Source organism: Carcharhinus amblyrhynchos, chromosome 2, assembly GCF_965287045.1.
Source record: "Carcharhinus amblyrhynchos chromosome 2, sCarAmb.v2.hapA, whole genome shotgun sequence".
NCBI lineage: Eukaryota > Metazoa > Chordata > Chondrichthyes > Carcharhiniformes > Carcharhinidae > Carcharhinus > Carcharhinus amblyrhynchos.
The window spans coordinates 50,145,310-50,158,387 of record NC_137325.1 but is presented as its reverse complement, the minus strand read 5'-3'; the positions used below and the strand labels follow the sequence as shown (position 1 = coordinate 50,158,387).

At 40.1% G+C, this 13,078-nt stretch overlaps 1 protein-coding gene across 5 annotated transcripts in view; it reads right to left on the bottom strand.

Moving 5' to 3' along the window:
- Positions 1-13,078, bottom strand: part of adcy2b (adenylate cyclase 2b (brain)) — a 668,382-nt gene that overhangs the window by 60,777 nt on the left and 594,527 nt on the right. For all 5 annotated transcript variants that reach the window (XR_013888839.1, XM_080205342.1, XM_080205332.1 and 2 more), the window contains exons 16-17: positions 11,312-11,396; positions 4,571-4,708 (exon numbers count right to left, since the gene is read on the bottom strand). Coding sequence is in view for 4 of the 5 variants with exons in the window: in XM_080205342.1 (XP_080061468.1) it covers positions 4,571-4,708; positions 11,312-11,396 (223 nt within the window). In the remaining variant the exon portion in view is untranslated. The remainder of the gene's footprint in view (positions 1-4,570; positions 4,709-11,311; positions 11,397-13,078) is intronic.

Here is a 13,078-nt window from a genome sequence, read left to right as displayed (position 1 = left end):
GTGCTTTCCATTTGCCACGGCAGCAGAGCAGACCTTGTGTACAAGTCACTGGAAACATGTCTATTCAGCAGTCAGAGTTATCATAATGCCTCTGTTTGCAAAGCTTTGAGCCATTTGACTCTAACTGAGAGAACTGAATTCAATATATTGAATGTCTATGATATTTCTTGAAAGCAAATGAAATGGTTGTGGGAGGAGAAGCAGAGGGTAATTCTGATAACAGCCTGCAGTGCCAAAACCTATAAATCGACAAGGGGTTTGATTTCTCTGGACACTTGGACACTAAAGCCTTCAAAGAACTCATGGAAATAGTAAAAGCGCATTATCACTCAAAGCCCTCAATGACTATCCTGAGATACAAGTTTAACCTCGAGGACAATTTGGCAGGGGTAGTATGGTGGCATAGTGGTTAACACTGCTGTCTCACAGTGCCAGGGAACTGGATTCAAAGCCTTGGGTGCCTGTCTTTGTGGAGTTTGCACATTCTCTCCATGTCTGTGTGAGTTGTTTCCGGGTGATCTGGTTTCCTCCAACAGTCCAAAGATCTGTAGATTAGGTTGATTGGCCATGCTAAATCACCCAATAGTCTATCAAGATGCGGGTTAAGTATGTGGAGTAACAAGTATAGGGTCTAGGTAAGAAGGTTTGTCAGAGAATCAATGCAGACTTGATGAGCCACATGGTCTACTTCTGCACTGTAGGGATTGGAAAGTCCCCTGGAGAGGCAATTGTGGCTTTTGTGAGAAGGTTAAGGCAAACCGATAAATGTTGTGTATTTGGTATGCCCTAATAAAAGTGCTGAGAGATCAGGTATTGTGTGGAGTGAATAATACCTTTATACAGAAGAAACTGTATGAAACAGAAATAACCCTAAAGAAGACATTAAAAATTGTCCTTGCTGTGGAAAGTTCAGAAAAGGGCATGATGGAGCATCAAAGGGTGCAAGCTGGTGAGGTCCACCCAGTTTGGAAGGAAACATGTGTTCAGATTTATCTTTAAATGTTACTGGTTCCTAACTGGCTGCAGCCAAAGCAGGCTCCAGCGTGTAAGGATCTGATGATGGAGTAATTTAGTGCTGAGTGACCTTGATGACCACTGGCAGTTCTGTGATCACTTTTGATGAAGCCTCTCTGCTAAAGTCACTGTTCAAGTCTGAAGCCCGGAGATTTATGTTGGTGTGCTGCATTTGCAACTGCCTTTAGCCAGAAGTGATAGGTGGATGGATGATCCATCACAGATATGGACCGGGATTCTCCCAAAAAAATTCCAAGTGCTGAATTTGTGTAAACATTGTAATAACGCTCTGTTTTTTTCAGCGAGGTTTTCAGAATGAATCTCCCACAGTTTGCGCAGTGCTGTTAGGGAGGGAATTCCAGAATCTTGACCCAGTAACAGCGAAGGAATGTCAATATATTTCAAAGTCAGGATGGTAAAGAGAGAAAACTGAAGATAGGAAGAGCAAGAGATTGTGGATTGGTTATGGCCCATTGCTGTTGTTTTATTTTTGCCAGAACCAGCAGACCATTTAAAGAGATAGGAGATCCCTAAGAATTTTGTGCCATCAGGACTACACAGGGCAGTGCAGTCAACATTGTCTACATGGACTGTAGCAAAGCCTTTGACCACATGGTAGATTGTTGCATAAAGTTAAATCTATGAATCCAAGATGAGGTAGCTAAATGGATACAAATGTTGGCTTGATGACAGAAGAGAGTGGGAGGTTGTAGAGGGTTGTTTTTCAAACTGAAGGCCTGTGACTAGCAATGTGCCTAGGTATCAGTGCCGGGTTCACTGTCATTTGTCATTTTATATTAATAATTTGGATGAGAATTTAGGAGGCATAGTTAGTAAGTTTGCAGTTAACACCAGGATTGGTGGCATAGTGGACAGTAAAGGAGGTTATCTAGGATTGCAATGGGGTCTTGATCAATTGGCCCAGTGAGCTGATGAATGGAGATGGAGTTTAATTTAGATAAATGCAAAGTGATGCATTTTAGTAGATCCAACCAGGGCAAGACTGGGGCCGGTGAGTGGGAGGCCGGCAAAAGGGCAATGATGGGATCAAGGCCAGTAAATTCCAGGGATTGGAGGGGGGGTGGAGTCGGGGCCAACGATCGGAAGGCTGACAATGTCGGAGGGATGTGGGGGGATGGCATGTCAACCAATCTCCCAGTATACTGGGAGACTGGCACATGCGCAGCCTCTCCAGCGGGTTTAGGCCCCAATCCTCCCCAACTACCCCTCCCCCCAACTGGTGTGAATCGCCTGACAGAGTGCCGTAAATTCGTTTCACTAAGCTGGGGAAAACCTCCCATCTTCCCGCCCATTGGGCACTTAGAATGTTTTTGGGAAAATTGCGCCCCTTGTTCAGTGGTTTTCTTTCCATTGAAGTCATGGGGATTCCTTTTTGTTAAGAAAATTATTGGTCTCTATGAGGATCGTAACAAGGGCACAACAAGCTAAAATTATTCTGGAGTTTCTTACAGAGCAATACTGCAGGATTGTACCAGATGTACCCTTGCACCTAAAACAAAACTTCAAAAAGTTTGCTATAGTAAAATTCTTGCCTGAGCCTAAGTTTCCTCCAAACTCCATTTCTTAGCCTCAAGTTCCCTGGTCACTGCCCATACTTTTCAAAAATTCTTATCCTTTATTTCCAATCCTTCCATGGCTTTATTCCTTAATTTTTCTGTAACCACACCATAAACTTAATGGACTTTTGCATTTCTTCAAATTGGGTTTCTTATGCATTCCTCCTTTTCTTTCTTTCTACCATAGATGCCCAGCCCCACGTTTTGTAAGTCCTTTCCTAAATCACTTTGATTTTTCAATTCTCCCTGCTTCTTGAAGATTTTCTTTGATACTCTTACATCTCTGACAAGCCTTTTGCTCAAATGTCCTAATATCTCCTTTGGCTTGTATTTTTTTGTGGCCTAATTATGCTCTTCTAAAGCATCTTTGCAGTTCTGAGGCCTAAGGGGGAATACAATCTTGGGAGTGTTCCTCCATTGGGCACAGTGAATCACCCAAAGGACGGATCGTTTTCCTGCCCAACAGCAGCCTGTGCAGCGAAAGCCCATTTTGTGTCTGCTTTCACCTGGTGCATGCAATACAGTGGTGAAGGTGGAATGAGGTGCTTAAGTGCCATTAATTGGCTGCTTAAAGGCTGCAATTGGCCCAAAGGTAGGTGGGCTGCTGGATGTCTTCTCCACCCACCACGATATGGGACAGAGATTGGGGGTGGGTGGGAAGGCGGCAGGCAGCCCAATCATTTTATTTAATGAGCCAACCGCCTTCCAATGTACTGGCAGGGTGCTGTGAAATCCAATCCATAGTTCTAAGTCATCAAGACTGGTGCAAGGATTGTTGCAGGATAAAAGCATCAAGGCAGATTTCTAGGCAGGTGATTGGCATCACACAGTTGCTGGAAGTTTATTGAATAGAAATTGAACAGAAATATTTTCTATTACAGAATGTAGCAGTTCTCACATTGGAATTTCAATACCTAGTGTTCCATCAACTGTCCCTCGAATCAGTAGGAACACTGGTATTGTTTATCAGGCTCCACTTATATTTGTGGGAGTGAGCAGATACCAATAACAATTTGTGATCTTTCTGGCATTTTTTTGAGTGGGTGTATGGTAGTAAATTACACATGCCTCATTTTATTTGATGCCTTAATACTGCTTAAAAATGGGTGTTTTTTTTAGAAAAGGATATCTACACCATTTTCTCTCCATAATAGAGGAACTGGCTCAGACTACACAAACCATCTTAAGAACAGCTTCTTCTCAGCTGCTATCAGATTTGATCGGACCTACCTCGTATTCCGTTGATCTTCTCTACATTCTAGCCATGACTGTAATACTACATTCTGTACTTTCTCCTTTCCTTCTCTATGTATGGTACGCGTGCAAAAAACAATACTTTTCACTGTATACTAATACATGTGACAATAATAAATCAAATCAAATGATGTAATCTATGACATATATTTGATGAAAGCTGCACCAATTTGTCTAAACTTGTGATTACTTTGAACTGCTGTAAATCACAGGACATAACAAGTGTGAATGGCTGCTGTCCAGAAGCGAAAACAAGAGACAAGCAAAGGTTATGCTCTGAAATTGTTCAACTCAAATTTCATACTGGTAATAATTGCAAAGCATAGCAACGAGTTGGATTTCAAAGAGTGACAGGTTAGCATAGCAGGTTAGAATGCCTAAGCACCATGAAATAATAGAATATGGGTTTACAATTTTCCATGTTTTCAACATCAGTTGTACCAAGCAGATGAAACATACTTTTTTGCTTGACAGTGAAAATAAATCAGAAAGAAGTCATTTGTGGCTCATTCATACACAAACCTACATGACCAACTTAATATTGATTCTGGCAGAAGCCTGGGAGCAAACATCTTTCCAGACTCTCAGCAAGGGATGGTTCATGATACAAGGGGAAAACAAAATAAATACTGATGATTTAATATAGCAGTACAATAATTAATTTAATAATGATTAATTCTCCAATGGTTAAAAGACATGAAGGTTACATGATATAAAGTACTTACCATGTTAAATATGGCCATAACTAATATAACTGTGGTGGTTGTCATTGTGAGTGTAAGACGTGGCAAAGGTCTGTTTGCAATTATCTCAGATGATTTCAAAATCCACAACAAGAATGCTGAAGCCTCCTTGCTACATTGCTGGATGCAAAAGAAACAGTACAATTAAAATTCTTGAAAAGAAAATTGCATTTCATGCTTACAACCCACGTTAACAATTTTTGTTAGCTTACAGACTTTTGGATTGGACGATATGATTTTTTTGCAGCCAATGTGGAAAATAAGAAATTTTTTTGGTCAAATAAACAATTAGTGTATATTTTAAAAGACCCAACTTCTGTTAAGTAATAGCAGGAAGAATCTCAACTTCACTGGATACCAATTAAGTATTTGAAAGTACTATTCATGTATAAAAACATTTGGTCACTTTAAAACTGTGGCACAAATTTATTTTAGAATGCACTTGTTATAACAAAAGTGTTTTTCAAGAAGGAAACATTTTATGGTTAACTTAATTCCTGAAAAGTGAAGAAAACAGGAAATTCTATTTTTTACATCTGTGTATGATTGTCAGATCCTGCTGTTTCAGTTTGAACTGTAACCTCTACATGCTGCACACTCATGCCCACACAACACTGTCAGATATGCAAACCATGATAATGTGCCCAAGTATGCAAAGGCAAGAGCATCATTTATTCATACAGTAATTTATGAAGAGCACATTTTCTTGCTGTCACTCTATTTATAAGAATATTCACCATGCTGAATCCTAACACTATAGAATATTAGAATAGGAACGGCAAGATAAGGGGGCCATTTGGCCCAAAAGGTCTGCACCAGCTCTTCAATCCAAGAGCAATCCAATTGTCTCAGTCCCCTGCTCTTTCTGCGTATCCCTCCCTAAAGTATTTATCCAATTTCCTTTTGAATCCAACATCCTATCAGGCAAGTGCAATGCAAATCTTAACAATTAGTTGTATAAAAATTGGTTTTCCTCATTTCAACTCTGGTTGTTTTGCCAATCACTTTAAATTTATGCCCTCTTATTTTGGATGCTCAAGTCCTCGGACACAGTTTCCCCTAATTTCCTTTATCTAAATCATTGGCTCCCCTTAGCTTTCTCTGCTCTATGGAGAACAACCCCGGTAATCCATTCATAAAAGTATAATCCTCATCCCAAGAACCATTGTAAATCTTTTCTATCCCTCTCCAAGGCTTTCACATCTTTCCTTATGTGTGATGCTCAGAATTAGGCACAGTGTCCAGAATATTAACGGCACGCCCACCTTGAAATCAGGGCAGGCGAGGCTAGCAGAATGGAATTTTCCGTTGTATATGAGCGGGATTTTACAAGCCTTGCCCAAGTGCGGTTGTAAAACCCCTGCCAATGGGTGAGATTTTTAGCAAGACATTAGGATCCAACTGTGGAAATGGCCAGAAAATTCCAGCCAACAGCTGGGGATGACAAGTTATATAACTTGTGCTTTATATAAGTTTACCATAACTTCCTGGCTTTTTTCACTCCATACCTCTAAATATAAAGTCGATGATCCCAAATGCTTTGTTACCTTGTCAAGTCAATGCACAAAATACCCAAAGTTTCTTTCTTCTTTAAAATTGCACTATTTACTATGTATTGTCACTCCTCATTATTCCTACCAGAATTAACCACCTCACACTTTTGTGCTGAATGTGACTTGCCACATGTCTATCCTTTCCACAAACCTGTCGATGTTCTCTTGAAGTCTATTACTATCCTTTTCGCTGTTTACTTTAGATCCACATTTCACAATTGTGTCTTGTACCTCTAAGTTCAAGTCAATAGTCCAAAAATAATAATTCACCATAACACTGTTTTCTAACACTTAGCCAATTTTGTATCCATACTGCTATAGCCACTTCGATCCCAGGGCCGTAATTTTCTATCATGTGATACTATATTAAAAATTTTTGAAATTCCATCAACACAGCATTAACTACATTTGCCTCATCAATCCTCTCTGTTATGTCATCCACAAGCTCAATAAAGTTAGAAAACACAACTTGTCCTTAACAAATTTATATTGCTCTCCCTTTTTCAGCCATGCTTGCTCAAGTTCCTTCCAGATTTTTGTGTCCATCGGCTTCCCATCACTGATGTTAAAATTACTGGTCTGTATTTGTCAAGTTTACCCTTCAACCCTATCTTGAGAAAAAGTATAACAGTTACATTCCTCTGGTTTTTTTAGCATCACCCTTGTATCTATCATTTCATTTATTTGTTCTTGTGGTATGAGCATCACTAGCAAAGCCAGCATTTATTGCCCATCCCTAATTGCCCTTAAGAAGTTAGTGGGGAGCCAACATCTTGAACTGCTGTGGTCCATGTTGTGTAGGTGCAACCAATGAACTATTCTAGGTTTTTGACTAAATGACAGTGAAGGAACAGTGATATTGTTTCAAGTCAAGATGGTGAGTGGCTTGAAGGTGAACATGCAAGTAGTGGTGTTCCCATGCATCTGCTCCACTCGTCCTTCTAGCTGATATGGGTGTAAGTTTGGAAGGTGCTGTTGAAGGAGTCTTAGTGATTTGCTGCAGTACATCCCATAGATGTCACACTTTGCTGCCAGAGTGGGGGAGTTAAATGTTCAAGATAGTGGATGGGATGTGAGTTGCTTTGTTCTGAATGGTGTCAAGCCTCTTGAGTGTTGTTGGAGTTGCACTCATCCAAGCAAGCATACAGTATTCCATCACCCTCTTGAATTGTGTCTTATAGTAGTTGGACAAGCTTTTGGGAGCCACAAGGTGAGTTAACTGCCTCATTATTCACAATCTCTGCTCTGCTCTTGGAGACCTATATTTTATATGCTGATTTGGTTAAGATTCTGGTAAAGAGTAACCCCCAGGATGTTGACAGTATGGCATTAGTGATAGTGATGTCATTGAATGTCAAGGGTAAGTGATTTGATTCTCTCTTGTTAGAGATGGTCATTGTTGGCATTTCTGTAGAACAAATGTTACTTCCCACTTATCTGCCCAAGTCTAAGTGTTGTCCAGGTCTTGCTGCATGTGGGCATGGCTACATCAGTATCTGAGGCAGTGCAAATAGTACTGAACACTTCAACCATCAGCGAAGATCCCCACTTCTGACCTTATGCTGAGGACACTACTCTGAGGAGTTCTTGCAGCGATATCTTTGGGGCCAAGATAATTGGCTTCTGACAGCCTCAGCCATCCTCCCTTGTGCTAGGAGGTTTGCAGTTTTGATCGCCCTTGCTACATAGTGCTAAAATAGATTAATGTATGTGTCTCCTGTGGCTTTTCCACTCTTAGTACTACATAGTGATAAAAATCCATTCAGCTTTTAAATTCTAAATTCTATCATTTTGATTGAGCTGGTAGGGAATTGTACTCTCCCTTTGTATTGGTTGGGCTCAACTGTGATGTTGGTTATGGTTTAAAAAAAAACCTGCTGGCACACATTATGTAGACTAAGATATATGAAGTCCCCATTTAAGAATCATGGTTCAGTTTGGCTCAAAGATTGTGAGAGAAATGGGTTTCGGTTTGTGGGGCATGGGCATCAGTACAGTGGAAAGCGGGGGCTGTACTGTTGGGATAGTCTACATCTGCACTTTGCCGGGACCAATGTTCTTTCAAACTGCAAAACTAGTAAAGTAGAGAGGGCTTTAAACTTAATGTGGTGGGGGTGGTTCTAGAGAGGGAATAGGTAGGCTTACAAAACAAAGGGATAAGGCAGCATTGCAAAGCAGCTATTTAGGTAATGGTACCCAGAATGTGACAGGAATGGATAGAGTATACAAAAGTAAAAAAGCAGTAAATAGGGTCAATGGGGGGAACAAGGCAAAATTAATGATTCTTTACTTGCTCACATTATTCAACATAAAGTAAATGATTTACTGGCACAAATTATGGTTAATTGGTATGATTGTATAGCCTTACAGAGATGTAGTACAATGAGATCAAACCTGGAAACTAGATATTCAGGGATATGTAACTTTTTGTAATAATAGGCAAGAAGGAAATGGTGGTGGGGAAGCTTTGTTGGTACGAGATAGAATAAGTACAATGGCAAGACAGATCAGAAGATGTAGAATCCATATTGATGGAAGTAAGAAACAAAGTTTTTTTTAATGTTTATTTATCAGTGTCACAAGTAGGCTTACATTAACACTGTAATGAAATTACTGTGAAAATCCCCCAGTCGCCATACTCCAGCCCCTGTTCAGGTACACAGAGGGAGAATTTAGCGTGGCCAATGCTCGTAACCAGCACGTCTTTCAGACTGTGGGAGGAAACTGGAGCAGCCAGAGGAAACCCACATAGACATGGGATGAATGTGCAGACCCCGCAAAGACAATGACCCAAGAGGGGAATCAAACCTAGGTCCCTGGTACTGTGAGGCAACAGTGCTAACCACTGTGCCACCGTGATGCCCACAAGAAGGGGAAAAGATAATGGTGGGAATAGTCTATAAATCACTTTACAGTAGCTCTTTTGAAGGACAGAGAATGAATCAGGAGATATTGAAAGCATGTAAAAAAGGCATACATTAATCATGGGTGACATCACTCTTCATGTGGATTGGGAAAATCAAATTGGCAGAGGAAGAATTCATTGGGTGAAATTTTACAAGAGAAATTCTAAGTGTCCAGCTAACGTGAAAAGGGGAGAGTTGCAGATCAGTTTTTGGGTGAGATTTTACTCCCAATCTTGTGCACATAGTGCACAAACAGATGGGCTAGACTGTTTCTAGCTACTAGAGGCAATAGGCAGGACTTAATTCACCAGCCAGCAGCAGAGGGAGCTATTGTGCATGTGCAGACCTCTGTGTCTACACATGCGCAGTTCCAACAGCAGAGGCCTGACAGAGAGAGAGAAAGAGAGCTGTCAGGCCTCTGCTGCTGCAGCTAGCCTGAAGCCTCCTCCCCCAGCAATTGCAGGGGTCCATGGCCAATCGCAAGCTCCACACTGTTCGAAAATGCTGCCTCCACCCACTGATCTTAGCTGCAGAGCAGCAGTGGGCCCCCCTTCCTCCCACACTAATCATAGGTGGAGTATAAATGTAAATTGGCAGAGTGGCAGCGGACCCTCCCTTCCTCTTCCACTGACTATAGGTAGAACAGCAACCATTTCTCGGAAGAAAAACAGCTTGCACATTCAGCAGGTAATAGGGAAAGTAAATGGAATGGTGTCCTTCATTAAAAAAGGGAATGATATATATAAAGCAGGAAGTCTTGCTAAAATGATACTAAGCACTAGTTAGACCACACCTGGAATATTGTGAATAGTGTTGGCCCCCTTGTTCAAGGGAAGTTATACTGGCATTGAAGGCAATCCAGAGAAGATTCACTAGGTTGATCATGCATATGGAGGTATTTTCTTATGAGGAAAGGTTGAGTAGAGTGGTCTTGTACACATTGGAGTTTAGAAGAATGAGAGGCAATCTTACTGAAATATATAGGATTCTCAGGGGCCTTGACAGAGTAGATGCCGAGAGGCTGTTTCCTCTTGTGGGAGGGTTTAGCATCAGAGGGGGTATAAGCTCAAAATATGAGATTGCCCAATTAAGACAGAGATGAGAAAGAATTTATTTTCTCAGAGGGTAGTAAATCTGTGGGATTATTTACTGTCGAGAGCTGTAGAGGCTGGGTTGTTAAATATATTCAAGGCTGTGACTGACAGTCAGTCTGCGACAGACTCTAATCAGTTAGGAATCCAGGTCTATGGGAATAAAGAAGGAAAGTGGTGCTGAGAATTAAAATATTAGAGCAGTCATGATCTCATTGAATGGTGGAGCAGACTCAATGGCCTACTTCTGCTTCTACATCCTATGATCATGGCCAGTTTGACCAAATCCATTGATTTGTAACCCATTTTGAGTTACTACCTTAAGAAAAAGAATGAAAGGGGAATATAATTTTTTTTCAAAGTAAATAGTAGATATATAGATATTGGGGCAATCTTACCAAAAAAAAAGTGACAAGCAAGTGTGAAAACGGGAATTGCGCCCATCTTTTGGGCGAGCTCTTAGACAAGATCTTATGCCACTTAGTTCAATTAAGTGGCAAAGTGTGATTCTCATCAGTGGGGGGAGTGTAAAGACTCTATTCTCTCCGGGAAGCTGACTGCTGACAGCTACAGGGCACCAATCCGCATGCACTAATCTCCCAGTGCATTAACTGTTACAAAGTCCACAACTAAAGCACTGGGAGATATCTCACTCCCCCACCCCCGGATTGCTGGCCTGCCCAGCCAATCACTGGCCTCCCTGGCCGATCCTTGGCCTCTCAGGCTGATTGCTGCCCTGATACCACCCCCACCCACCCCAACCACACCCCCCCCACCCTGCCCGATGATTGATGTCCCAAATCTGTCCTGGGATCATTAATATTTTAAATTAGACTTAAATATTTAAATTAGCCTGAAAACTCCGACAATCCAGTGTGAACGCGGTTTCTCCCCTCTCTCACAATCTTATCGCCACGCCAATCAGCCAGTGTGACAAGCCAGTAAGATCACACCCATTATCATTATTTTTAGCTTTGGTTTCTTGAATCAACGTTGCATTGTATTTTAATAAATTTAACCTGTTTTTCTGTTTTTGGTAGTTTCTTCCTCATAGTCAAACACAATTGCATGAGATATGCTCTATGTAATCAATTACATAAATCACATACGTGTCTTTTAACTTATTATTTTACACAAATTATTTTTCTCTATCCTAAATAAAAGAATACTCACCAGGAGTTGTCCTGCAAAACAGGTGAAAAGAATGAAGACAAGTGTAAGGAAAGCAGTTCCAAAAGAAATCCCAAGGATAGAAGTTCTACAACAAATCAAAATATTTAATTTAAAATAAATGTATTTTTGGTCACTTACACAAATAATATCAACAGTTTCAGAATTAACCAATGTGTGTCTCAACTTCTTTCTGCCTTCAGAACAGCATCAAATATTTCTCAAGATATCCCAATGTGTGCCAGAGATCTTTTGAAGTATGTTTTGAACTGCAAACAATTTTGTTATATAAATGAATATGTAATGACATTGCACACTACAAAGCACCACAAATAGCAAAAGCAATGAAATGAATACAATTCATTGATTTTTGGTGATGTTGTTCGAATACAATGCTGACCAAAAAACCTTTGGTACTGACATAAAATCTTTAATGTCTACCTGAACCATTGCACCAGATAGACATTAAACCTTAGCTAAATGTTCCACCTTTGAAAGACACAACTTCAATTGCATAGCATCTAGTCAGCTGAAGGTTATGCAATGTAATGTAATCAATCTGCTGATTATGAGTGAGAATCATTCTAAACAAGTCAGTTAACACTTAAAGAACTCCTATGGATGGGTAATGGGATAGTCTAGCTTGCTGAATCTTTAAACGGCAATACATTAGAACCGACATTGTCGCAGAACAGACACTGAGGCAAATGGTACAGCCTTCCTCCAAAAAGGGAAAGCTTAGTGGACAAGCCATCCCAAGTTGCTCCCAATACATTTTACACATTCTAACACCCAATTCAAGTGTGCATGGGTTGATGTTGACATGGTTGGAAGTTTCTCTCTGAATTGTTGCTGATGCCTACCATTGCCAAACATGGCATGGACAAGGTATAACAGAAGTGTACACCCCTGTTTAAAAACAAAGTAATCATATTGACTCTTACTAACATTCATTACAAATGAATCGCTTAATGAAACCAAGTGTACAGCGAGCAAAATACCCCATTTATCATATCAGCCTTATATTAAAAGCCTATCAAATTTCACAAGTAACCTTTCAGAATTAGGTGCACATTGTCATGCAAACCAAGAAAGCATCAAATGTGGTACTACTTCAAATGAATATATCATCATTGAACAAAAAACAAATGAAAAGCAAAGACATAAGAAATTAAGTACACATGATAATCAAGCAATAGCTACATCTAAAGTTTTATTAAATACTCATCATTTACGTACTAAAATATGAAAGGCTTAATAAAACTTCATCTGGTAGCTACCACGCTTCCTTCAATGTTTTTTTATTTCAACCTTATTCCATTCATATTATTATTGCTCCATCAGCCTTTATCACAGATATGTTTCATGCAGACAGCTTCAGTATAATTATTTAGTTCACCTGCCAGGTTTGGAATCAAGCCTCGTGACAGAGAGAAAAAAAATTGTGACAGTTGTCAAGTCTGCTAGGAGTTTCCCTAGAATCTCAACAGGCTAGCCTGTTTCCTGGATTGATGTGGTAGGAAGTCCAAGCTGTCTTTGTTTTTCTTAATGATACAGTTGAAAATAGCAAAGCCAAATCAATGTACAGAATGGTCTTGCAAATGATGGTATAAAATGATCACTGGTTAAGAATTAAATCCTCCAGCGTCCCAGCTGCTCAATCATAATTTTAAAATGAATTTTACATTTAAAATGATATGGAGTGTTTGATGCATGATCAATCCTTATTACTAAACTTATTGGGAGAATAGAATTGGCTGCAGCGAAGAA